Source organism: Panonychus citri, unplaced genomic scaffold (genome assembly GCF_014898815.1).
Source record: "Panonychus citri isolate SS breed McGregor unplaced genomic scaffold, ASM1489881v1 Contig00095, whole genome shotgun sequence".
Lineage (NCBI taxonomy): Eukaryota > Metazoa > Arthropoda > Arachnida > Trombidiformes > Tetranychidae > Panonychus > Panonychus citri.
In genome coordinates, this window is record NW_026515500.1 from 721,899 (window position 1) to 749,827 (window position 27,929).

Genomic DNA, 27,929 nt, shown 5'->3' on the forward strand with positions numbered 1-27,929 from the left:
TTCTTCAAAGTCATTAGATTGAACCAATTGAAGTAACAATTATGTTAATAGTTTCACTGTAGCTCTTTAAATCAATTAATTGAATTGGAAAGTTAATTTTTAACCACAAATAAAATCAAGTCGATTGTCATTGATTAGATTTGCCACAAAATTGTGAATCCATGATCGATGTCATTACCAAAACAAGGAAGAAAAAAAATACTAATTGTGTAATTCTGGTCTAAGATTTAGCGTGAATATACAAATAGACACACAGAGAGATGATTCAATTAACTTAATTGTGATTCTAATAATTTCCACTGGCCATCATTTCCCTCATTCGTTTCAACATTGTTGGCAGCAATTTAACATGACTATCAGCACATTTAACGATACAATCTTCATATTTGTTTCTAAATTTATCAACATCACTTTCGGAAGCATTTGGTCCTATTTTGTCTCGAATATCATCTTGACATTGCATGGCACATCTTTCCAATCGATTCTGTATCCAATTAAATAATCCAAATTAGAAGATCAAAAGAAGAAAAAGCAAATCAATTCAATTCGCAATTCACAATTACCTGAAAATTAGCCAATTCTTTGGACATAAAATTTTGAGCTTTGGTTACTTCATTTGAACATTTCGAGATACAATTGTGAACCTCATTCAAATTCAACTCAGTTGAATCACAACATTTAGCTGCACATCGGTGCATATCACCCTGTTAACAGAATTAAATCAATTAGAGTTAAAGACAATAACAAAAAGACCGAGAAAAACAAACCTGAATCCTGCGAAGATGATCCTTGTCAACTTTTTCAATCAAATCTTTGATTCCATCTTGAACCATTTGCTGAGCAGTGTCTGCCATGATTGTAGATTAATTTGCCTAAAAGGGAAAAAATAGATAACAATTAACCGGACAAACAATTAGTAATTTAATCAAAGATAATAAGAATCAGGCAAATGTGAATAAATTTGGAACACATGGAAATCCAAAAGTGTCTCCACCTGTTGGGAGTAAAATCGAACGGCGAGTTGATTAGTGAATCAAGGAAAAGTTACCTTAATTTTATTCCTTAGTTTTTATTGATTATACTTAAGTTGTGCAAGATAAGGACCACGGACATTATTAGACCGAAATTGTCACTTTTCTTTGATGATGGTGATGGAGTCCGTCTTGGGACTTACGGGCTAATCTCTCAAGTTAATTTTTGAAGCATTAGCGTTAATGATTGAATTAAGAGACAATTGATATTTTTTTCAACGGTATAAATATTTATTGAGAAAAAAAATCATTTCGTTTACAGTAATCTTTAAATATCTATTCATTCATTTATCTTTTGAGGATTTGTTGTTTTTCAAATTTTGAGAAAGTTACAATTTACATTTGGCTGTGTAAATTTACAGAATTGACCCAACATGTAATGATAATAAGAAAGTTTGTTCCTCTGTTTAGTAAATTAAGTGTTGTCTTCTTCTCTAATAATTAATTGTAACAATTTAATGATTTGTTTGATAAATGATTGAAGAGAAAAATTGGAGAGTGGATTGATTACTGGTGGAAAATTAGGGAAAGGTTATCAAGAGATTTCCATGGGAGAAACATTATCAGCTGATGCGGTAGAATCTTTTTGAATTTGTTCATATAATTTTGAAAGTTCTCTTGAATTCTTGATGTGATTAAGAAAATCATTAACAGCAGGATTTTTGTCTGCAAAGTGAGTAAAAAAAAAGGATAAAGAAAAAAAGATTAGAAGACAAATATCGATAAAAAGTATAATCCAAAATCACCACAAATGATAATCATTTCAAGTTACCTGCGTCTGGGATTGTGGTTAAAGCCAAAGATGCCCTTAAGGCTGATCTTTTAAGCTCATCTTGTTTCTCAAATTCTTGTTTTATAGCGTTTTGTTGAACTTTAATCTCACAAGTTGCTTTCAAAGGCTCAATGAGTCGGTCCAATCCTAGAAAATAGATTTAGAAATAGGTTAAAAAACGTTTGAACGATTGTTCAAATCGATGGTAAAATAAACTTACTGTTCACAACAGCTGATGGGCAGAGGACTGAAAGTCTGACCAGCATAAGATAAGTGAGCATTTTAATGTCATAATGATCTCGTAATCCATCTTCAACATGATTAAGAAACTCGAAAATATCAATTTTATCCAAACATGAATCTAACAAAGTATACATGCACTCGAAAGCGGCCTTTCTAATATCCAAACCATCGTCGACAGTGTGTTTGAAAGGTCCCATTTCAACTTCTCGAATGAACTCTTTCTGTAAGAGGAGAGAGAAAAATTGACAATTGTAACTTGGGATGAGCAATTTAACCCTTTTCTTTTCAATTAACTTACCTTAATTTTAGTCTCATCATAAAGCTGAGGTAAAACCTCATCGAGAAGATCTCGAATTAATGAAGGTTTGTTGTGAGCCGCTGAATTAAAGGCAACTAATGCAACTCGACGCACATTCATATCAGAATCCTTGAGAGTGAGAAGGAATTTACCAATTGATGATCGTAAAAGAGGATCAATTGCTTGTTTTTGATCTGAGATTGTGAATTTCATCGCAGTCACAGCAGTACTTCGAGCCCATGGTGATGGGTGACGTAAAAATATCTCAAGTCGAGGAAGAAGCACTTCGGGATTCATTAAGGTCAATTTACCGAGACATTCAGCAACCACATTACGAGTTCCCTCTTCAGGACATTCACAGTGTTTCAATAGAAGCTCCCAGATGATATCCAAGAAAGGAGACAATGATTGAATCATTTGATCATTGATTGATTGACAGCTGATAATTTCTTTCAGTGAATGAAGTAACAAATATTGACCTTTCTGCTTTTTCTCAATCTCATCCAATAAGAAAGGTAGAAACTCATTGAGATTACCAACACTGATACTACCCAAAGCAAATGATGCAGCCGATTTGACTTCTTCACTTGGAGATGAAAAAGCGTTTATAAGAAGTGCTTTCAGTTCATCGATCGTTGAAAGATCAACATTTTTACCAATCTCTCCGATCGTTAGAAGGGCAAACATCTGAATCGATGGCGAATGACCGCTATTCTCGATATCACGGATAAAATGTCGAACTGCTTTTATGCTACGTTTATGGTCAATTATTGAAATTGAAGCGATACATTTGGCAATCGAATGGTAAGCTTGTTTGTGTAATGGAGGATGTAATTGTTCACCTTGTTGATTCATCATGTAAATTGGTGAATTTAGTTGATTTACAAGTGTATAATAATCGAGACCAGGGAAACCACTGCGAACCAATGCTTGGAAAAATTCGAGAACCGATTGAAGCGCTGTACCTTGAAGGAGAGGACTTTTAACCAGAACAAGAGTTTCAGGTAAGATGAGTTGAGGAATAACTGGAAGAAAAGCTTGGTATGATTTGGTTAAAGATGTAAGCAGTGAAAGAGTTAATTGTGAAATGTGTAGATCACTTTCATTGATTAATGGGGTAACCTCATTGAGAACAATGTTGATCGCTTCGGTTCCAATATTTTCACCATAATTTCGTACCAAGGTATCTAATAGATGTAGGGTTTGCAGTTTCAGTGTTCGCTGATTTTTTCGTAAAAATGAGGCTAAAATGGGCACCGCTTCTGATAGTAGGGGAGCCAAATCAACATGGAATCTGGAACTTGCAATTTCCGTCAAAGCTTTGACACAAGTTAACCTTGTAATTTCATTTCTCAATCTATCAACCAGCAAAGGTAATACGGTTGTTAATTGTTCTTGCATACAATCACCAAAAGTACTTATTATTGTTCCCATACAAGTGATGGCTCTTTCTTTAACTTCTTGATCAATATCAGCAGTTCTCAATTTATTGTAAGTGTGCTCATAAATTGTTGAGATAAAAGGTGTGAATTGAAATTCATCCGCCAAATCTGAGGGTCGTAATACTCGTACCATTAAGGTGAGGACAACCAATGCTTCAGATGAGATTTTATAGAAAGAATCAGCTACACAGGTGATAACAGTTGGTAATAAAATATGAATATGAGGATGAAAAATTTGAGGAGGATGAGTTCGAATCATGTTACTCAAGAAAACCAGGGTATCTATTTTCATATTTGAATTAGAATTTTTGTCACCAAGAGAGTATAAAATACCAGGGAACAAACTTTCAGTGTGATCACGAAGACAACCAGGTAACACATTGATAAGTTCGGAGAGTAAAGCGAAACAACCTTGACGAGTTTTTATACTTTTCTCTCGTAATTGTCGATGAAGTGATTTAACAAGAGAAGCAACTTGTTGCATTAAAAGATGGATTGGATTTTGATGATCAGCACCAAGACCATTACCGCCACGGGTTTGTTTCAATAGAGCAATATAAGCTTGGAAAATATCAACTTTTACATTTTCCTCTCTTTCCTTAAAACGAGCAATCAATGATGGAGAAATGAAATTGTAAAAATCAACAATCATATCATGACGAGTCAAGATGACAGCGTGAAGACATTTAGCTGATGCTCGACGAATCTTCCAACTAATATCATCATCATCACTATATTCTTCATTAGAATCACCGGCATCATCTTGATCCATTTCCATTTCTTCAGAATCTGCATCTTCATAATTATAATTAGGATCATAGCAAAGGTATCGTAAACAATTCTGGGTAATTGTTGGTATATGAGAAGTTATCTCTTTGGGACATCGACGAACAAACGATTCAAATGCTTGAATACAAAATTCTTTAAGCTCATCATCTTCTGATTCACAGAAATGTAACACAAGTGGCATCGCTCTTTCTAAATGCTCACCAAATCGGTGACCTGCTTGACGACTTATAGCAGCAATACATTGAATGTATGTTCGTAAACTTGAAACATTCATGGTACGTTGATGATGAGCCATTTGATCCAATAAATATTCAACAATCTTATTAAATAAAATGAGACTGCAACTGGTTGACAAGAAGCTAAGTGCATGAATTGATCGTTTACGAACAGCTAGACGAGGACTTCCAAGGAGAGGTAAAAGTGAATCGGCAATTTGAGGATGGAATGAAATCAAAACTGGACCAAAACGATTTAAAAGGTCAGCTAAAATGTCAAGAACTTCTAATTGAACGGTAACATCACTTGCTAAAATAATCTTTGTAAGAGAAGAAGTTATTCTTCGACAAATGCTGGATGCAATTGGGGTGTTTGATTGAGGTAATTCTGAGATAACCGTTTTAAGACCAATACTTGAAATATCTCGAAGTTGCTCCTTGTCAGAAGTCATATTACCACAAAGTGTCTCAACGATTATTTGAACCTGAGTTTCTTTAACCTTATTTATCAATGGGCCTAAACTGTAAAGGTAAAAAAGAGGATAAAATTAAGGAAGATGAATACGCATGATGATAAATGTATTACATGTGGTTATTAATGGAAGAGATAAATCTTATCTGAATAGTAGAAATTTCTTTTTCTCAGAATCATTTTTAAAACCTACCATTTGACAGCCAAATTTTGAACTTCACCATTTTTATCTTCCAACAGTTTAAGCAGCATTCGAACAATTTTTCGCTCACTGTCATCATCCAATTTGATTGAATCTTTTTGTAACTCAGCCATCAAATCATTCGTAGCCATGAAACGGAAATCTTTGTCAGCTGAAGTCATCTAACATAAATGAAAGAATAAGAAAGGAAGAGAAAAAAAACAATCAACCAATTGAAACAAAAAATTAAATATAATCAAGGTCAAAGAGAATATGGTAATATTGCAAAGAGAAAAGGGAGAGAGAGAGAGAGAAAAAAAATGTCACCCAAGAGAACAAAAAAACTTACCTTCTCCAAAAGATTGGAGATTTGGAAAGGTATTGTTGCCATGATGGTTGATTAAGTGACTATTCCAATTTATATGATAACTCACAGGTAGATGACTTGACACAATGAAAGCTACAAAGAGAATAGAACAAAAAAAATAGAAAAGAAGATTAATCAGACGATATAATGAAAACACCACGATAAAAGATACTACAAGTTTCTCTATTTTTCTTCAACGGTAAAGAGCAGAAAATTAATAGAACATCATTCACAGTTAAATCAAAGGAATAAAGAAACTTACTCTCACTCAATAGGAGTGGTTAGCTGAAAGGTTAATTATGACAATTAATAGAGAACAATCAAAGAAAATCAAATTAATAATTTGAAGAAATTAAAATTAAACGAGACAATGGTTAACATTATGAGGTGGATTCTAATCCAAGACCGGTAATCGAGTCCTAAAAATCTAGATACAGATAAAAAAGAAAGTGAAACGGATCCTCTTTCGTTCAAATTCTCTAAAGTGGTGCCATCTCTTAGCGAAAAAACCAACTTGAATCACGTAGCAAAAAAAACGACGAAATAATTAATCAGTTGGAAATGATTATCTCACAATTTACACCGAAACTTGAAACAAATAATTATTAACTCTGAAAGAATTAACAATAATGATGAACATTAATGAATAATCCAATGAACGAAGGAGAAAAAAATTCCAAACTAAATGTCAATAACTTTTCTTAACTAACGAAAAACCATTTAAATGATTAACAATTCAAACAAAGAAAAAAATCTTTTCTCAAAACTAATTAACCGTTATGATTGAAAATTGTATTGATTAATCGACCAGCCATTGATAAATTAAATCAACTTTCTTCCAATTAAATAACGATACAAATTGAATAAATCGTCAGTCAAGACGATAAAAAGAAGATCGATTAACTTATTTACTTTCGAATAAAAAAAAGTTCAATCTAAGTTTTTAAACAGAGAATAACTAATTGTGTTCAAATCAATTTTCCACAAATCACAAGAACTAATTAAAATGAATTCGATTTTATTTTCAATTGTGAAATAAAAACGATAAAAAAAATCGAACTAAATAAAAGAGTAACATTAAATTCCATGAGATGGCGTAACGAGAAAGAGAAAAGAAGGAAAATTGTTTCTCTTTCTCTCTCTTTTATTGAGAAGAAGAAAAAAAAATTAATCTTGTTGATAGAATTGTTTCCAATTGTTTTCATTGATTAACGACTGATTTTAATTCTTAATCATGATAATTAGTGTCCAAAAGCCAACGGAGATTTTCCCAAAAGAATTTGGATCCATCAAAATCAATGGTGAGTACAATTTTCTCCTCTATTATTAGGTAATAATTCATTTATTCTAAACAAAAAATTCTAACCTTCCCTTTTCTATTTCTTTTTTCTTTCTTCTCTTTCTCCTTTTTTTCTGCTTCTTCTTACACATTAAATAGTAAAAATATTGTTGTGTTGACTCCATTGACTGCATTCATATATTTGTGTGTCTGCCTGTTTGCTTGGTAATAGTATCGATAGTAATAGTAATAGTAGAAAAAAAATAGTGTTAATGCTTTTTTTGTCCTGGAAAAAAAGCTCCACTTCATTTGTTTCTTTTTTCTCTGACAATTTATCTTTCATTCTATTTTCTCTCCAACGATATTCTTTTCTATTTAAAATTCTCTCTCTATCTACTGTTTTTTCTCATTTTATATCTCAGGTTTTTTCTTCTTCTTCCCAATTTCATTATCGATGTTGCTGATGTTTTCTTTTTTTTTATTCTACTTGTTTCTCTCACTTTCATCTTTTTTATGTGTTTTCATTTAATTGGTTATTTTAGTCTCTCTCTCTCTCTCGCTCTCTCTTCTTTTTCTCTTTCTCCTCATCATTCATGTTTATAAATGAGTGAATGTATGTCATTTCGTTCATTCTGGCTTTTGATATGTTTTTATTGATCATATGGTAATTTGATGATGATGATGAGTGGAGGGAAAGAAATGAGAGTAAAATAGTAACAGTAATTGTTTATGCCTTCATAATAATTGATAGTTTTTTATTTAATTCATTTTCCTTTCAAACTCTACCCGTTATACTACTATTACTGTTGGTAATCAGATAGTTATTACATCCATGATGATAACTGATTAATATTTACCCTTATCTCTCTTAGTGTGAGACTTGTTTGTTTCTTTTTTAAATGCTTTCATCTTATCTAATGTATGTATCAGTATGTTAATTAATATTTATTTTAACCATTGATCTAATTTAGAAAACTTTCTCTGAGAATGGCCACAAGTGAGGTTCTTCAACACAACTTTGATACCACCACAACACGAGCTGAACCCAAAAAAGTGCCAAAAAAACGTAAATTTCAACTTGAGAGCTTAGAGGACAATAACAATGTTTCTTGGTCAACACCGATATCTACACCAACCTCTTCAATTGAAGTTAATCATTTATCGAGAGAAATAGTTAGCGCTGAATCAAGTCATTGTATTACTACAAATACCATTGTGAGTTGTAATGATGTAGCAACAAATATTGCTGATGATGATAACAACAACACCGTTATCAACAAGAGTAACAACAACTTGTATTGTGACAAAGATAATATTAGTTGTAGTAACACTGAAACACACGAGGCCTTAAAACATCAACAACAAACATCATTGGAACATGTTATCAATAGAAGCTTTAAAAATGATGAAGATGATGTTGATGTTGATGATGACAATTGTATTGACAGTAGTAAAGAATTGACATTAGATCTAACTGATTGGTGTGGTTATCGTGTTATCGCTCGTTTGGGTAACTATTATCAACGAGGTGAAATCAATTGTTATTTAAAACGAGAATGTAAAGTTGGTGTTAAAGTAAGTAGAATTATTTTCATTTCATTTATTCTATTTTTTTTATTCTATTCTATTTTATTTTATTTGATTGTATTCTAAATTGTGTTCTCTTCTATTAATTAACATGTTCTTTGTGAATGAGATAAGTAAAATTTAATCTTTTCTTTTGCCTACATTTTCACAGTTTGATGATAAAGATGAAACAATTGCAGATAAATTTGTCTACTTCAACCCACTTGATTGCAGTAGTATTATCAACGATAGTTGCCCATCTCCTAATCAAATCACCATTGGTCTTGATGTTGTCTCCCGGTGTCCAGAGTCAGAGAATCTATTTCGTAAAGGAATCGTAGCTGATATTTTATCCACTGAGCCAAACTCTTTATCCAGTGCCAGATATGTGGTTAAATTCAATGAATGTGAATTCATTAAAGTATCACGAGCTAATATACGTCTTCTTAAACCTCCTTGGTGGGAAGAGATTGACAATTGCTTTAATACAGATCCAACCACATCATCATTTGTAACAATATCCCAAACTTCATCAAATTTTCCCTCTTCGATTTCACCATCATGTCCATCAACAGTAACATCTCCATTACCACCCACTCCAGCCAAGAAAACGTCGCCATTACCATTTGAAAACTGTGTTCAAGATGTTATTTCATCAAGTAGTCATGAGAAAATGAAACGCCCTGATATCATAATTTACTCGGTACGTTCATGAAAAAAAAATCTTCATACATTATTGCTCAATGTTGTCTAAATGCCTTACTAATTATCTGTATATATTTTCATTGATTATTGTAGCAAGCCCAACAACAAATAGAGCAAAGACATTTCCAGCCACAATGTAATCAATCTCAATCTTCATCTCCAAGATTTGTCAAATCTCCAACTGATCATAGCTACTCAGGTGATGATCTTGACGATGATGACAACGTCAAGTACACAGATTCAGCGCCAACAACTCCAACGACTCCTCTTCTTCGATCAGGAGGCTTCATTAATCATTTGATGGATTCAGGTAATTATCTAGTCTAACTTAATCATCTGTATAATTATCTTTTTCGCTAATTGACAATTCTCGTTTATAATTATAGCTCCTAACTCTCCACTAGAACTTACTACAAATTCTATGAGCTTATCTGGGGGAGAGACTGCGTCTGCATCCGATCATAACATTGCACTCGTTTATCTTAATAAATATAGAAAAGGTGATATCGTATCATCGGCAAGTGGAATTCGTAAAAAGTTCAATGGAAAACAATGGAGGCGATTATGTTCAAAAGAAGATTGTACTAAAGAATCGCAAAGGCGCGGCTTCTGCTCGAGACATTTAAGCATGAAATCGACTTCTTCATCTTCTTCAACCGTTAATAATCTTAGTGCCAATGTTAATCCCTCTCCCGGATGTTCTAGTATTGGTTGGACTCAATGTACAATTGGATTAACACCAAGTATTGTTGCTACTTCTGTAAACTCACCTGTTTCATCAAAAGTTACTAATGGTATCAAAGGATTAAAATTGATATCAAGTCCATCGCCAATCACTCCAACTGATAAATCTCCTCTTCAAAATAATTTTCCTCGTACAAATCAAGGATTTGGTGAGAATAGTTTAACAACTTTGCATTCAAACGAATCTCAAAAAATTGTAAATTTAACTGTTGCTTCAGCTGTTACTGTTTCTGTTGCACCATCAATCTCCGCCACCACCTCTGCCTCTGTTTCAACTGTACCCATATTATTATCATCATCATCTCCATGTTCAACAACATCACCTACTTCATCATGTTACTCATCATCATTTGATACAACTGAAGCTGCCAATATGTTGATCTCACTTCGTACATCGCCTAAAGCGGGAAGCCAAACAGTTATTGTTAAACCTAATGATTTGAGCTTAGTTGCTGGAACAAGATCTGGTCTAATGGCAGCTAGACTTATGGCTAATAATGAAACCTCATATTTTCATCCCCTTCACCCCAATCAACATATTTCTGGCCAGCCCAATTTAGTACCATCATCACCTCATACTGTACAAAGTACAACATTACCTGTTAGCCCATCTTTAAAGCCATCATCTCAAGTGTCATCATCAACCACATCAGCTGTAACTTTACAACCGAAAACTCATTTTGTATCTCCTTCGCACGTTGGTGCAAATAACATGACAATTAATTCAATTAATCGTTTTGAGGAAGAAATGAGAAAACGTTCACCTGAATGTGTTGACATGGATTCAAGTGCTAATATAACATGTAACAAAAGTTTCGTTCATAACAATATCAATACAAATTTGAACAGAGAGGATAAGACATTACTTAGTCATGGTCATCTTGTTAAAGATTGGCTATTACCTAACAATATAAGCGCTTCATGTAAGTGATTTTTTATTTTAATAAGATTAATTGGATTAATTAAAAGAAAATTAATATAATTTTGTTCTATTATCACATGTGTTAAATAGGTTCATCTCCATCTTCGATATCATCTTCTAATACAGAAATGCCTTTATTTCCTTGGTATTCCACCAATTCCTTACCAATTCATCGTAATATATCACCGAATGGACCACATTCTCCTCCTCGAAGTGCTCCACCTCAATTCTCTGATTCTGAGAATGAATTAGACGAAGATGAAGACATTGAAATAGATGTTAGTGGTGGTGTAGGAGGAGAAGAAGATGACGATGAAGTATTTTCATTGTCAACGAATAAAAATGATGATAATAACAGTACTAATATTAACAGCAATGTAATGATGGATAGCGAAAGTTATAGTGACAATGTAACAATAGATGATTCAATTGATAAATCATCTTCTTCCAGTGTAATATCAGCTTCACGACGACGATCAAAATCTTGCAGTGCTTTACAAGATGAATCGAAAGAGTTGAGCAAAAAAGTAGAGATGTGCAATACTGTTAATAATAAAAATCCCAATGATGATGATGAAAATGATAATGATAATGAGGGTGATGAGCATAATAATGGTAACAGTAACAACAAAAACAACAACAACAATAGTAGTAATAATAGTGGAAAGAAAAACAAATCATCATCTAAACAACACATTCGTCGACCCATGAATGCTTTTATGATTTTCTCGAAAAGACATCGAGCTTTAGTTCACCAACGTCATCCAAACAGCGATAATCGAACTGTTAGCAAGGTAATTTGAATCAGCTATTTTAAACCATGTTAACGAATGCATCTAAATTTAGCTCATCGCTTTGTCAGACTAACTTTTCATTCATGTTTTCAAAGATGTTTATGAATAAATTTACAACCTCGTTCTTATTCGAAAATGTTTTTTTCTTTCTAGATTCTTGGCGAATGGTGGTACAGTTTGCAGAAAGAAGAGAAAGAGAAATACAACGATCTTGCATTTAAAGTAAAAGAAGCTCATTTCAAGAAACATCCAAATTGGAAATGGTGTTCAAAAGGAGGAACTGGATCAGTCTCTGGGTTAGAAACTGGAGAAACTCTTTCGCCTTCAATGGAAAATACAACCACAACAATTACCACCAACACCAACACCAACATCAATGCTACCACAACCTCTTCAACTCTTTCGTCTTCTTCATCATCTTCATCGTCTTTAACTGTAACTTCAAAAGGCTATTCGAATGTGGCCTCGTCTAAGAAGAAAGTATCAGTTAAATCATTGAAAAGAAAATCTAAATCTGATGATGGACCAGATGAAGAGAATATGGATTGTGCTGTGAATGATTCTAGTGGACACAATTCTCAACCTTATTCACTGAAATTGATCAATGAAGATGTCGCAAGCACAAGTTATATGGAAACTGAAAGTTGTGATCAATTAGAGATTCGTAATCGACACTCAGTTAGATTTAGTTCACCTGTTGATCTTCGCACTCCAACTTCAGCTCCATTTAACAAGAGAATATTTTCTCCGTTGAATACACCGGCCACACCAATTACACCGATAACACCAACACAATCATCGTCTCTTGATTTAAGTCTTCATGGTGTAACAATTACATCTCCATTACCATCAATCTCTCAGAAGCATAACTTTATGTTGCACTCATCAGGTGAACAACAATCGCCTCTGGAACTAAGCGGTCGAATGACGAGTGCAAACGAAATGATAATTCATTCAGCACCTCCGATTTTCTCTCATTCTCGATTCTCTTTACCAAGTGAAACTGGAGGTGGAATTGGAATTGGAAGTGGAAGTGGAAGTGGAATATCTCACACACCAAGTTTTTCTTCCACTGTCTCGAATTTTATTCTAAACAATGATAACAATTCATCTGCCTCTCCACTTTTGCCACCATCATCAGTAACATCACAATCATCATCACAATCTCCATCATCATTGTCATTATCATCGTCAACAACAACATCTTATCAAGTTAGCCAAAGGTCTCCGGTAATTGTGGCCCATTCAGGTCATAATAATACTAATAAACAAAACCGATTACCAACAATAACCTCAATTACACCTTACTCACTGAGTCCAAGTCCAATATGTTCATCACCTCACCAACCACCGCCAGTAATGCAATTACATAAAAAGTTTAATCATGATTTGATTTCAACTTCGCAATCAAAGCAACAACAAAATATTTTAGCTAATGTACGTAATAGTTATTCAACAAACCAACACCCACACCATCAATATCCACATCCACATGCACACCAATCTTTACATAATAATCCTCATCGTCCATCGCCTCCTCTGCCTCCCTCTGCAATATTATCATCATCAAACATTGAGAGTGGTCCAAACTCAAACTCACCAAGCACAACATCAACATCAACATCAACAAATGAGCCTAAATTTGTTTTAGCTCCAACTCCTGCTCAATTGGGTAAAATCCGAAACAAGAAACTTTCGGGAACCAACAACAACAACAACAATACAAATGATCTTAATTTAAGTGCCAAATGTAATGATGATACAAACAAACTTGACAACAATGAAAATGAAGAGCAATCAGTGTCTAAAAAAAGTACAAATGACCAAGAAGATTTCCCCTACAAACAATTCCAAGAGCCACAATTTATTCTAGTAACTAATCAACAACATCAAGATTATAAAACGCATGGTAATAAAAATGATGATGACCAGAAAAAAGATGAAGACAATGATAAGATGACCAATAGGAATTTCGATAATGTTTCTCATCCATTTACTACTATTGGTGATTCTATTGATGATAAAAAGGAAGATGATAAAGATGAAAACAAAGATAACCAAGATAATCAAGATAATAAAGATAATAATGGTAAAGATAAAGCTAAAGACACAATGGATAAGGTATTGGACGAAGTTAATTTTGACCAACAATTTGCTCAATTACCTGAATTCAAACCAGAAGACAAAAGTGTCGCTACATCAGCACCAAGTACACCTTTACCATTCTCACCAACGGCATTTGTTCAATCGTATAGAAAGAAACAAAGAAGCTCAATATCTTTGGTTTCAACACCAACTCTCTCATCATGTAAAAATAATAATATCGTTAGTATGACAACACCAACGATTCCCGTTATACCAACAACTATTGTGACATCATCGTCATCATTGTCATCATCAATCTCATTAGCAGCAACACCAACAGCAACCACAACGGCATCAATATCAATACCAACACCGGTACCTTCTACATCTTCATCAGCAGGATTATTTTCTTCGTTAACATCATCATCGTCATCATCTTCTTCTTCATCATCTTCTTCTTCCTCAACAATCCCCAAAAATCCAATGACTAATATCACTAGTGTCCAACATAACACTTTGAGTTCAGGAGAAAAATTTTTCGGGCCAAATTTCAATTTAGGTGAAGCAATTGCATCAGTTACTCACGACCCTAATTCTGGTAACGGTAACAATTCTGATTATTCAAAAAACAAGAATGTAAACACACCGTTAACACCAAAATCACCTAAAACTCCTGGAGGTAAGATTTTACACCTCAATTAATTAAATTGATTCTCGTAATCATCATCAGATATTTATCACTTGTTATCAATTAACAATCTACAATTCAGTCATAATTTTGTGTCATTTTTTTTATATTCATTCATCTGTTAATCAACGATATTAATGATAGTTATTGTTTTTCTCTCTCTCTCTCTCTCTCTCTCTCAGGTGACATTGACAAATCATCTAACCGACGAGTCCTTGATCAAAGAAGACAACTTGTAATGCAATTTTTCAACGAGTGCGGCTTTTGGCCTACAGGTAATTATAAAGAATCCATAATTAAATGAAAGATGTGATATAAGAGTAAATAAATGATCAGTATCACGAAGAAAAAAATTTGTCAACAATCAAATGATCAACAAAAAAAAACAGTAGTTAAAGTAAATCATACATGTATAATGTTTACATTTGTAAATGTTTGATTCTTCACGCAATCACAATGACTGATTTTGCATTTTTGAAAGACTAGTCACAATTTAATGAGTCATTGAAAATCAAACAGGTATATTACTCTATCGATAATATTACTTTCTTCAGTTGATAATCCAAAGAGATTCATCATATCATTACTCTTTTACATGGTGTTTATAATGCCAACGAGTAAATAAAATACATTCCATTGGATTTGGATGTTTGATTAAAGTTAACATGGAAATCAATGTCTCTTATACCACCACATATTCAGGAAATGAGTGAATCAATTAAATCAATAAATCTCTCACTAAGTAAAGTTTAATTAGATGACAGGAAAAGTGATGAACTCAGTTGATAATAATAATAATAATAATGCTGAATCCATAACCAAAACAAAGATACGAATAAATGAAATCAAATATCAATGAACATAAGTGTAAAGCGAAACGATCAAGTAAACATATGACCAGTAACTTTCCGTTGTAATTAGATGAAACAATAAGTTTCAAATTGTCCATAACTATTAATTGGTAGAAAATGATATGATGATAATTTTCCAGTTAAATTGATATTTTACTGAAATCAGTTGACCGAAGAGATTAACTCTAAAGGGGATTAGTCACAATGGATTAACGAGAGAAACTTGCAAGACCTTTTTGACCCGAGTAGCAATCAAATCGTAACTTTAGTCATGATCAATCATTTGGTGTGTCTCATGTTAATGTTGTGACTTTTTCTCACGTTGATGTATCTTTTTTTTTCTCAACCTTGTTGACTAATTAATTATTTTCTTTTCTCTTCTCTTCTCACTTTAACCTGCTAATCTATTGATTTACCAGCTCAAGAAACCGCATCATTTCAACAGCGTTTCAGTAACGTCTTCCCTCATAAACATACCTTACAATTGAAGATACGAGAGGTTAGACAAAAACTCATGGCAACAACACCAATGACCCCGAATTCTGGTAAGTTGTCAATTGGAAACAATCAACGATTCTAATCACTTATTGTCCAAAGAAAACCTCAACTCGATTTATTAATCAACTGATTTGTTTTGTTTTATCCTTTTTCTTTTAGCTTTGAAAGAGCATAACGAGAATGGAAAGATGAATGAGACAAGTAATTCTTCATCATCTCATCTTGGTGGTAAAATGATAAATTGTACTACCACTGATTCTACGAGCATGAATACTACAAATTGTATTAATAAGGTTGTAATTGCTGGTGATTCATCTAATTGTAATATTGGTTCCGTTGAAAAAGTAGATCTCGAAAAGCAACAATATTTTTATGGACAACAACAACCAATGGATACATCAACCTGTAATAATAGTACAGTTACTGATGAAGATAACTCATCAAAGAATCGTAATATTGGACAACATGATACAAGATGAGAAAACAATGCATATCGACTGGAACAATTAAATTAATTAACCAACCGCGAACATAAATGAAAGAATTAAAAAAAAAAGATTTATTTCCTATTAATAATTTCTTCTAATCAAATTCAATCTCTTTCATAATGATGATCTCTTGAATTGCCATATAATTAATAATCACTAATCATCATCAATATGAGATTAAAGCATTTCCTTTGCAATTAATTAATTTCTGCTAAAAAAACACACCCTTACAAAGGCAACAATATATTAATTTGTCGACATCTAATTATCAAGAGATGATTAAATTTATCCTATTGTTACATCAAAGATATTAACTAATCATGCAAATCCTCGGATATCACAAATACAATAATGACAATCAATTAATTCAATTAACTTTAAAAGATTAGAAATGAGATAATTACATGATTAAGAAAAAGAAAATTTCATCGAAAGTTAATTGAAACAGTTAATCGTTATAAAAAGATTTGCACAACAACAGTTACGAGATTTAATTTCTCACAATTAACTAATTGCAATCAGAGAAATGTAGAGACCACACATTTACATTTTTTACAAATGTCAAAACAATTGGAACAATTAGTTAATCACAATTGTGATTAGAAATGAAAAAAAAACAAATAAGTGTTAACTGTTAATCATTTGAAAGACAAAATGATTACAACAATTACCAAGGGAAAGAAAGATAATTGTTCCACTAGAACAACAATTAAAATGAGTAATTTGCAGCAATTTTGCAATCAGAGTCACAATTAACATGATGATGACCACCAATCAGTGAATATACAAACAATTTATCAACAAATTGCAACAATTTAGAGGAAAAAAAGGTAAATCAAAAGCCAACGAATAAGAAATCAATTTAATCATCGCTGAGGTCTAGTGACTTTCTATCAATCAAACTAACAAGCCCAAGGAATTTACAAACAATCAATTAACAGTTTATTTCAGTTAACACAACAATGCGAGAGAGAGAGAGAGAGAGATTACATTAAACAAAAGAAGACAGAGAAGGTGCGAAAGATGCGAAAGAGAAAAAGAAAAACAAATAACAACAGGTAAAGAAAGAGAAAAGAAAGAGAAAAATGGATGAGGTGGACCAAAAGCTCCAACACACAAACTGAATCACGAAGGCGAAGATGAAGATAATTGTTCTAAAACTAAACTAAGACATTTTTCTTGCAAACAATGATGAAGATAAGAAAGAAGAAGAAAGAAAGAAAAAGAAAGACAAATAAATTTGCAAGAGAATAAGAAAAAAAAAGAAAATAAATGAAGACAATTCTCTTTACCTGTGGTAAGAATTGTCAATGTAGATGGCGAAAAGTGATTCAGCTGTGTGTACATTGGAAATCGTTGTAAGAGAAAAGATGAAGATGAAAAGAGAGAGAAGAGAATCACAAATACCTGGGATAGTTTACATAGCTTAAGGCCTCAACTACCTGTTCTCCATCATCATCTCTTTGTCTCCTCTTTTATTCCTCGTCTCCTAGACTCTTTCTCTCTCTCTCTCTCTCTCTCTCTCTCTCTGTTTCTCTCTCAAAAAGAAACACTTTCAACCTTCTCATCTTCATCTTCTTCTTACCTTGTTTTTTACTCTCACTCCTCTAATTCTGTTGCCTCTTTTTCTTTCTTTTTCTTTTATCATCATCATCATCCCCAACATCCTCTTCTTCATCATCTTCTCTCTTCCAATGTTTTCTTTCTTTTCTCTCTCATCTTCTTTCTCTTCGTTTCTCTTTGGTTTTTTTCTCTCTTTTTTTTCAATTTCTATTCGTCACAAGTAGATGTCACTTCTCACTTGATTTCTTTTTCTTTGGTTTCTCTCTCTTTCTATTCCAATGCATTGGTTACTCTTCACTCTTACAAATAACTTCAATTTCTCTCTTTTTTTTTAATTTCATTTATACTTTTTTTGCATAATGTTTTCTTTTTTTTTCTAATTTAATTTAATTTCTTCTTCTTTTCTCTCTCTTTTTTTGTTCTCTTTTGTTTTCTCTTCTCCTTGCTTTGTTTTCTACTCATTGGCAACTTCTCTTCTTCTCTTTGTGGTGTCTCTCTCTCTTTCTCTGACAGTGTTTTTCTCTTAGTTGTTTTTGCCCACCGAGTCAAGGAAAGGAAAAGAGAAAGAGAGAGAGAGAGAGAGAAAAGAAAGAAAAAAAAAGGAATATAAACAGTTAGATTTATAAATTCTCTTATTGTTTATCATCAACTATGGCCACAAGTGAGGTGCTTCAACACAACTTCGATACCACCACAACCACAACCACAACAACAACACGAGGTGAACCCAAAAAAGTGCCAAAAAAACGTAAATTTCAACTTGAGAGCTTAGAGGATAATAAAAATGTTCCTTGGTCATCAACAACTTCAACCTCTTCAATTGAAGTTAATGATAGAGAAATAGTTAATACTAACCCAAGCCATGGTGTTACTACAAATACTATTTTAAATTGTGTCGATGTATCAACAAATATCGCTGCTGATGATAACAACAACACCGTTATCAATAAGAGTAACAACAACTTGTATTGTGACAAAGATAATATTAGTTGTAGTAACACTGAAACACACGAGGCCTTAAAACATCAACAACAAACATCATTGGAACATGTTATCAATAGAAGCTTTAAAAATGATGAAGATGATGTTGATGTTGATGATGACAATTGTATTGACAGTAGTAAAGAATTGACATTAGATCTAACTGATTGGTGTGGTTATCGTGTTATCGCTCGTTTGGGTAACTATTATCAACGAGGTGAAATCAATTGTTATTTAAAACGAGAATGTAAAGTTGGTGTTAAAGTAAGTAGAATTATTTTCATTTCATTTTATTCTATTTTTTTTATTCTATTCTATTTTATTTTATTTGATTGTATTCTAAATTATGTTCTCTTCTATTAATTAACATGTTCTTTGTGAATGAGATAAGTAAAATTTAATCTTTTCTTTTGCCTACATTTTCACAGTTTGATGATAAAGATGAAACAATTGCAGATAAATTTGTCTACTTCAATCCACTTGATTGCAGTAGTATTATCAACGATAGTTGCCCATCTCCTAATCAAATCACCATTGGTCTTGATGTTGTCTCCCGGTGTCCAGAGTCAGAGAATCTATTTCGTAAAGGAATCGTAGCTGATATTTTATCCACTGAGCCAAACTCTTTATCCAGTGCCAGATATGTGGTTAAATTCAATGAATGTGAATTCATTAAAGTATCACGAGCTAATATACGTCTTCTTAAACCTCCTTGGTGGGAAGAAGTTGATAATTTGTCAATGGAAAAATCAACATCATCTCACACTTCATCACCATCTCCAACTTTATCTTCTTCCAATATTATTTCACCATCATGTCCATCAACAGTAACATCTCCATTACCACCCACTCCAACCAAGAAAACATCGCCATTAGAAAACTGTGTTCAAGATGTTAATTCACCGAGTAATCATGAGAAAATGAAACGCCCTGATATCATAATTTACTCGGTACGTTCATGAAAACTACAAATACCAACAAAAAATGTTCTTCATTCATGAATTTCTATTCTTAAATAAGCCACAAGACAATTTTCGTTTCTCTCTCTCTCTCTTTGCTATTTCAATCTCATCAAGTAATTAACTTTTCTCTCTCTCTCCTCGTTCTCCATTTTTCTTTTCACTTCTCTATTTAGCAACAGCAACAATTTGAACGACAGCTTCAATTACAATACTTTAACCAATCTCAATCTCCCAGATTGATTAAATCACCTGCTGATCATAGTTACTCAGGAGATGAGCTCGATGATGATGATAACGCCAAGTATAATACAGACTCAACCGTGGATTCAGCACCTTCAACCCCAACAACACCTCTTTACAGATCTGTGGGCTTTGCAAATCATTTACTCGATTCAGGTAATTATTAAATTTCTTTAAATATTCTTTAAGTCATCTTTAAGCTTCTCTCTCACTCTCCCTCATTCTCTCTCAATTCAACTCTTCTTGACACGGTATTATTGTAATTTCTCTCCCACTACTATTTTTTATTCATTTCTGTCTATATTTGTTCAAAAAATTTCCTCCTACTCACAATTTAGAAATGAAATGGATTGAAATCACTTTTAATCATTCGTTTGTACTTTTTTACTTACTCTCTCTCTTTTCATTTTACTCACACGCACACACAGGGTCGTCTTCCACTCATCATTTGAATTCCATTTCATCTTATGGTGGTAATGAAATTGGTGGAAATTCATCGTCAACTGATCAAGGAATTGTTAACCCAAACAAGTATAAAAAAGGTGATATCGTATCATCGGCAAGTGGAATTCGTAAAAAGTTCAATGGAAAACAATGGAGGCGATTATGTTCAAAAGAAGATTGTACTAAAGAATCGCAAAGGCGCGGCTTCTGCTCGAGACATTTAAGCATGAAATCGATTAACAATTCACCGGGAAGTGGATCAGCTTGTAGTAATAACGGCGTTTGGTCATCCAATATGCTCATAGGAGCGGCTACTTTAACAACAACTTGCACAACAACCTCATTGACGATAGCAAATGAAATGAAAGGAGTCTCAAAAACACCCAGTCCATTGCCCAATGTAATCCATAATTCAGTAAATAAATCGCCTCATGATGATGATCATCATAATAATGATCCTGGATTTGGAGAGAATGGTTTATCAACATTGCATTCATCCGAATCTCAGAAAAATTTAAATGCCTCTGTTACTCCTTCATTCTCAGTCTCTTCTTCTGCAACCTCAGCAGCATCACTATTTTCATCTTCTGCCTCATCAACAACATCTTCCACTTCTGTTTCTTCATCATCCTCATCCTCATCACTATGTTATCCTTCATCATCATTTGATACAACAAAAGCTGCCAATATGTTGATCTCACTTCGTACCTCACCTAAATCAGAAAGCCAAGCAGTTATCAAACCCAATGATATGAGCTTAGTTGCTGGAACAAGATCTGGTCTAATGGCAGCTAGACTTATATCTAATAATAATAATGATAAACCATATTACCATCATCATCACCAACATCATCCTCATCATCATCACCCTGGACAGGCAAATTCAATACCATTATCACCTCATACCTCACAAAATGCAACTTTATTTCCATCACAAGTCACATCAACTTTACCCTCTTCATTTGCACCCTCAATACCACCAGTTGCTCACTTTATTCCAACCTTATATCTTGGTGGTAATAATCTGGTTAATCAATCTATCAATCAGAGATGGGAAGATAAATCAAGATCACCTGAGAGTATTAATAGAAATGGACATCACCACAATAGTGGCAATAATCATAAACTACTTAGTCAAAATGTACCAATGGTCAAGGATTGGTTGTTACCTCCAAGTATTTATGGTTCGTGTAAGTTTTAATTTTCTTGCAACTTTCTATTGAATTGGAAAATTAGCTTGAAACTAATCATTTCTAATTCCAATCGATTATCAAACAGGTTCGTCTCCATCGGCTCTAACGACAAATACTGAGATGCCTCTATTCCCTTGGCATTCAATTGACTCGTTACGACTCCATAGCAATTTTCATCACAATAATGTTAATATTTCAAACATTAGCCGAAGTGGTGACAAAAACAATCCAATGCCACATAGTCATGGTCATCTTGTTAAAGATTGGCTATTACCTAACAATATAAGCGCTTCATGTAAGTGATTTTGTCTTTACAATCAGATTAATCGGATTAGTTTTATCATAAGAAAATTAATAAAACTTTGTTTCGTTATCTTATCGAAATAGGTTCATCTCCATCTTCGATATCATCTTCTAATACAGAAATGCCTTTATTTCCTTGGTATTCCACCAATTCCTTACCAATTCATCGTAATATATCACCGAATGGACCACATTCACCTCCTCGAAGTGCTCCACCTCAATTCTCTGATTCTGAGAATGAATTAGACGAAGATGATGACATTGAAATAGATGTTAGTGGTGGTGTAGGAGGAGAAGATGATGACGATGAAGTATTTTCATCATCAGCCAATAAAAATGATAATAACAACAACAGTACCAATAGTAACAGAAATAGTAACAGAAATGTAATGATGGATGGCGAAAGTTATGGTGACAAAGTAACAATAGATGATTCAATTGATAAATCATCATCTTCGAGTGTAATATCAGCCTCAAGGGGACGATCAAAATCTTGTAGTGCCTTACAAGATGGCTCAAAAGAGTCGAGCAAAAAAGGAGAGATGTGCAATAATAATCCCATTGATGATGATGAAAATGATAATGATAATGAAGGTGATGAGCCTAATAATCCCAACAACAGCAACAGCAACAACAATGGTAATAATAACAGTGGAAAGAAAAACAAATCATCATCTAAACAACACATTCGTCGACCCATGAATGCCTTTATGATTTTCTCGAAAAGACATCGAGCTTTAGTTCATCAACGTCATCCAAACAGCGATAATCGAACTGTTAGCAAGGTAATTATTGTAATTTAATAATTGATGCACATTGAGATTCTCATTGTTGATTCTGTTGATTGTCTTTCACTTGTACTTAAAACTATTTTCCAATCAGCTGTGTAAGTGCAATCATATTTTTGGCATCACATTTACTTACGTTCTTATATTTACTGTCAATATTTATTCCATCAAGTGTATTACAGTTACGATTATTAACTAATTGTTCCAGTGTAAATGACTTTCTCCATCGTAATCGTTTGTTAAGATTCTCTATTTACAAAATTTTCATTATCTTGTTTCACTTTGATTATCTTTCTCATCTTTTCTGACGACCTTGAATAGTCTTAGACTTTGTGTAAACAGTTTTTACTCTTATGAAAATTGACTCATTTTCATTCTCAATTTTTGGCATCAAGCAACTTCTTACATACACAATTAGTATTTTCTCTTTGAGCTCAATGATTTCATCTCAACACTTATTGAATTTCTAAGTGTTTCTTTTTTGTTACATTCTAAATTTTCTAACACTATGATTATCTCTTTATTTCTCTCCTTTGGCAACAGATTTTAGGTGAATGGTGGTACAGTTTGAAGAAAGAAGAGAAAGAGAAATACAACGATCTTGCATTTAAAGTAAAAGAAGCTCATTTCAAGAAACATCCAAATTGGAAATGGTGTTCAAAAGGAGGAACTGGATCAGTCTCTGGGTTAGAAACTGGAGAAACTCTTTCGCCTTCAATGGAAAATACAACCACAACAATTACCACCAACACCAACACCAACATCAATGCTACTACAACCTCTTCAACTCTTTCGTCTTCTTCATCATCTTCATCATCTTTAACTGTAACTTCAAAAGGCTATTCGAATGTGGCCTCGTCTAAGAAGAAAGTATCAGTTAAATCATTGAAAAGAAAATCTAAATCTGATGATGGACCAGATGAAGAGAATATGGATTGTGCTGTGAATGATTCTAGTGGACACAATTCTCAACCTTATTCACTGAAATTGATCAATGAAGATGTCGCAAGCACAAGTTATATGGAAACTGAAAGTTGTGATCAATTAGAGATTCGTAATCGACACTCAGTTAGATTTAGTTCACCTGTTGATCTTCGCACTCCAACTTCAGCTCCATTTAACAAGAGAATATTTTCTCCGTTGAATACACCGGCCACACCAATTACACCGATAACTCCAACACAATCATCTTCTCTTGATTTAAGTCTTCATGGTGTAACAATTACATCTCCATTACCATCAATCTCTCAGAAGCATAACTTTATGTTGCACTCATCAGGTGAACAACAATCGCCTCTGGAACTAAGCGGTCGAATGACGAGTGCAAACGAAATGATAATTCATTCAGCACCTCCGATTTTCTCTCATTCTCGATTCTCTTTACCAAGTGAAACTGGAGGTGGAATTGGAATTGGAAGTGGAAGTGGAATATCTCAAACACCAAGTTTTTCTTCCACTGTCTCGAATTTTATTCTAAACAATGATAACAATTCATCTGCCTCTCCACTTTTGCCACCATCATCAGTAACATCACAATCATCATCACAATCTCCATCATCATTGTCATTATCATCGTCAACAACAACATCTTATCAAGTTAGCCAAAGGTCTCCGGTAATTGTGGCCCATTCAGGTCATAATAATACTAATAAACAAAACCGATTACCAACAATAACCTCAATTACACCTTACTCACTGAGTCCAAGTCCAATATGTTCATCACCTCACCAACCACCGCCAGTAATGCAATTACATAAAAAGTTTAATCATGATTTGATTTCAACTTCGCAATCAAAGCAACAACAAAATATTTTAGCTAATGTACGTAATAGTTATTCAACAAACCAACACCTCAACCAACACCCACACCATCAATATCCACATGCACATGCACACCAATCTTTACATAATAATCCTCATCGTCCATCGCCTCCTCTGCCTCCCTCTGCAATATTATCATCATCAAACATTGAGAGTGGTCCAAACTCAAACTCACCAAGCACAACATCAACATCAACATCAACAAATGAGCCTAAATTTGTTTTAGCTCCAACTCCTGCTCAATTGGGTAAAATCCGAAACAAGAAACTTTCGGGAACCAACAACAACAACAACAATACAAATGATCTTAATTTAAGTGCCAAATGTAATGATGATACAAACAAATCAATTAACTTCAATGAATTTGCCGATGAACAAAAAGTGTCAAAAATGAGTACAAATGACCAAGTAAATCAGGTTTACATGCAACTCAAACAATTCAGTAAACCACAATTTGATAAAACGAATGGTAATAAAAATGATGATGACCAGAAAAAGATGAAGACAATGATAAGACGACCAATAGGAATGTCGATAATGTTTCTCATCCATTTACTACTATTGGTGATTCTATTGATGATAAAAAGGAAGATGTTAAAGATGAAAACAAAGATAACCAAGATAATCAAGATAATAATGGTAAAGATAAAGCTAAAGACACAATGGATAAGGTATTGGACGAAGTTAATTTTGACCAACAATTTGCTCAATTACCTGAATTCAAACCAGAAGACAAAAGTGTCGCTACATCAGCACCAAGTACACCTTTACCATTCTCACCAACGGCATTTGTTCAATCGTACAGAAAGAAACAAAGAAGCTCAATATCTTTGGTTTCAACACCAACTCTCTCATCATGTAAAAATAATAATATCGTTAGTATGACAACACCAACGATTCCCGTTATACCAACAACTATTGTGACATCATCGTCATCATTGTCATCATCAATCTCATCACCAACAACATCTTTGTCCGTAGTAACAGCATCATCATCATTACCCACCCCAACTCCAACTCCAACACCAGTGCCATCAACGTCTTCATCGTCATCATCAATATCAGCTGGATTACCTTCTTCATCAATCATGACAATTCCCAAAAATCCCATGAATAATAGTCGCAATATCCAACCTGGCTCGCTGAGTTCAGGAGAAAAGTTTTTCGGGCCGAATTTCAATTTAGGTGAAGCGATTGCATCAGTTACTTATTCAAAGATGACAAGTAACTGTAACAATCCCGATTACTCAAAAAACAAGAATATAAACACACCGTTAACACCAAAATCACCTAAAACTCCTGGAGGTAAGATTTTACACCTCAATTAATTAAATTGATTCTCGTAATCATCATCAGATATTTATCACTTGTTATCAATTAACAATCTACAATTCAGTCATAATTTTGTGTCATTTTTTTTTATATTCATTCATCTGTTAATCAACGATATTAATGATAGTTATTGTTTTTTCCTCTCTCTCTCTCTCAGGTGACATTGACAAATCATCTAACCGACGAGTCCTTGATCAAAGAAGACAACTTGTAATGCAATTTTTCAACGAGTGCGGCTTTTGGCCTACAGGTAATTATAAAACATCCATAATTAAATGAAAGATGTGATATAAGAGCAATTGAAAATTGAGTATTATTCATCAATCAATGAATAAAAAAGCAAAACGATTAAGTAAACATGTGACCAGTAATTTTCCGTTGTAATTAGATGAAACAATAAGTTTCAAATTATACTTAACTGTTAGCAATTGCTAGAAATGTACATGTTATGATTTGATTTAATTGGCATTTAAATTGATATGTGACTCAAACCAGTTGAACGAAAGATTAACTTTTAAGTGGATTCGTCATAACGGATTAGCGAGTAACAACTTTTGAGACCTTTTTGACCCGAGTAGCAATCAAATCGTAACTTTAGTCATGATCAATCATTTGATGTCTCATGTTAACGTTGTGACTTTTTCTCACGTTGATGTATCTTTTTTTTTCTCAACCTTGTTGACTAATTAATTATTTTCTTTTCTCTTCTCTTCTCACTTTAACCTGCTAATCTATTGATTTACCAGCTCAAGAAACCGCATCATTTCAACAGCGTTTCAGTAACGTCTTCCCTCATAAACATACCTTACAATTGAAGATACGAGAGGTTAGACAAAAACTCATGGCAACAACACCAATGACCCCGAATTCTGGTAAGTTGTCAATTGGAAACAATCAACGATTCTAATCACTTATTGTCCAAAGAAAACCTCAACTCGATTTATTAATCAACTGATTTGTTTTGTTTTATCCTTTTTCTTTTAGCTTTGAAAGAGCATAACGAGAATGGAAAGATGAATGAGACAAGTAATTCTTCATCATCTCATCTTGGTGGTAAAATGATAAATTGTACTACCACTGATTCTACGAGCATGAATACTACAAATTGTATTAATAAGGTTGTAATTGCTGGTGATTCATCTAATTGTAATATTGGTTCCGTTGAAAAAGTAGATCTCGAAAAGCAACAATATTTTTATGGACAACAACCAATGGATACATCAACCTGTAATAATAGTACAGTTACTGATGAAGATAACTCATCAAAGAATCGTAATACTGGACAACAACAACAACAACAACAAGAACCCATGATAACTTCCGAGAACGAAAAATAATCAATTGTATTAACCCCATTGCCTCCAAAAATTCAACGTTAATATCGTTGATAAACAAAACCCAAATTCTCATATATACAACAAGAAAAACAATCTATTCTTTATCTCGATATTTCCTTAACGAAAATGTGACAAAAATTCACTTTAAAAATGATATTTATTTTTTCCCTTCTTTTTTCCAGTGCCTATGTGTTTGTGTGTTTCCATGACCTTAAAAGTGACCTTAACCCGATAAGTTCCAATATTGTAATTGAGTTAAATATGAAAACAAAAACCTACTCCATGTGTTTAATTAACTGTGATCACTAAGTGTTGTTAAAATCATATTGAATCACTTGAAAGACAAAACAATTTAAAACAAAACTACAAAACCCTCCTGATAACAAATCACAATCAATGTATTACATCATACAATTAATAATTATCTATTTGCTGTATAAATCATCAATTCACTCATTAAATTAATTGATTCAATCATGAGTTATATATATTTAAATTACTCTCGATATGTAAATTATATGCTTTTTAATTTACA

The 27,929-nt window shown here is 33.2% G+C and overlaps 4 protein-coding genes across 5 annotated transcripts; 2 read left to right on the forward strand and 2 right to left on the reverse strand.

Moving 5' to 3' along the window:
* Nucleotides 1–213: 213 nt before the first annotated feature.
* Nucleotides 214–977, reverse strand: LOC128387989 (protein FAM136A-like). Its single transcript, XM_053347313.1, has 3 exons — nucleotides 768–977; nucleotides 564–704; nucleotides 214–484 (listed from the first exon to the last, which is right to left on the reverse strand). Exons 1-3 carry the CDS (start codon nucleotides 852–854, stop codon nucleotides 287–289), a joined length of 426 nt encoding a protein of 141 aa, XP_053203288.1. The 5' UTR covers nucleotides 855–977; the 3' UTR covers nucleotides 214–286.
* Nucleotides 978–1,238: 261 nt separating this feature from the next.
* Nucleotides 1,239–6,224, reverse strand: LOC128387911 (cullin-associated NEDD8-dissociated protein 1-like). The gene is made up of 7 exons (XM_053347197.1): nucleotides 6,073–6,224; nucleotides 5,793–5,903; nucleotides 5,456–5,625; nucleotides 2,345–5,312; nucleotides 2,024–2,267; nucleotides 1,804–1,950; nucleotides 1,239–1,697 (listed from the first exon to the last, which is right to left on the reverse strand). Exons 2-7 carry the CDS (start codon nucleotides 5,832–5,834, stop codon nucleotides 1,567–1,569), a joined length of 3,702 nt encoding a protein of 1,233 aa, XP_053203172.1. The 5' UTR covers nucleotides 5,835–5,903; nucleotides 6,073–6,224; the 3' UTR covers nucleotides 1,239–1,566.
* A 740-nt stretch (nucleotides 6,225–6,964) lies between these two features.
* On the forward strand, nucleotides 6,965–16,518 carry LOC128388053 (putative transcription factor capicua). Of its 2 annotated transcripts, none has more exons than XM_053347400.1 (10): nucleotides 6,965–7,111; nucleotides 8,061–8,664; nucleotides 8,828–9,358; nucleotides 9,454–9,670; nucleotides 9,747–11,027; nucleotides 11,117–11,820; nucleotides 11,974–14,584; nucleotides 14,776–14,868; nucleotides 15,864–15,989; nucleotides 16,102–16,518. In XM_053347400.1, exons 2-10 carry the CDS (start codon nucleotides 8,077–8,079, stop codon nucleotides 16,419–16,421), a joined length of 6,471 nt encoding a protein of 2,156 aa, XP_053203375.1. In that variant the 5' UTR covers nucleotides 6,965–7,111; nucleotides 8,061–8,076; the 3' UTR covers nucleotides 16,422–16,518. The 2 variants fall into 2 exon arrangements, with proteins under 2 accessions (XP_053203375.1, XP_053203376.1); XM_053347401.1 differs by lacking the exon at nucleotides 6,965–7,111 and adding an exon at nucleotides 7,901–7,962.
* A 1,693-nt stretch (nucleotides 16,519–18,211) lies between these two features.
* On the forward strand, nucleotides 18,212–27,874 carry LOC128388056 (putative transcription factor capicua). The gene is given in 11 exon segments (XM_053347404.1): nucleotides 18,212–19,238; nucleotides 19,403–19,924; nucleotides 20,110–20,332; nucleotides 20,605–21,810; nucleotides 21,899–22,108; nucleotides 22,201–22,901; nucleotides 23,448–25,256; nucleotides 25,259–26,030; nucleotides 26,215–26,307; nucleotides 26,804–26,929; nucleotides 27,042–27,874. Coding segments are annotated over 11 exon segments (6,609 nt in total). The 5' UTR covers nucleotides 18,212–18,644; the 3' UTR covers nucleotides 27,395–27,874.
* Nucleotides 27,875–27,929: the final 55 nt, after the last annotated feature.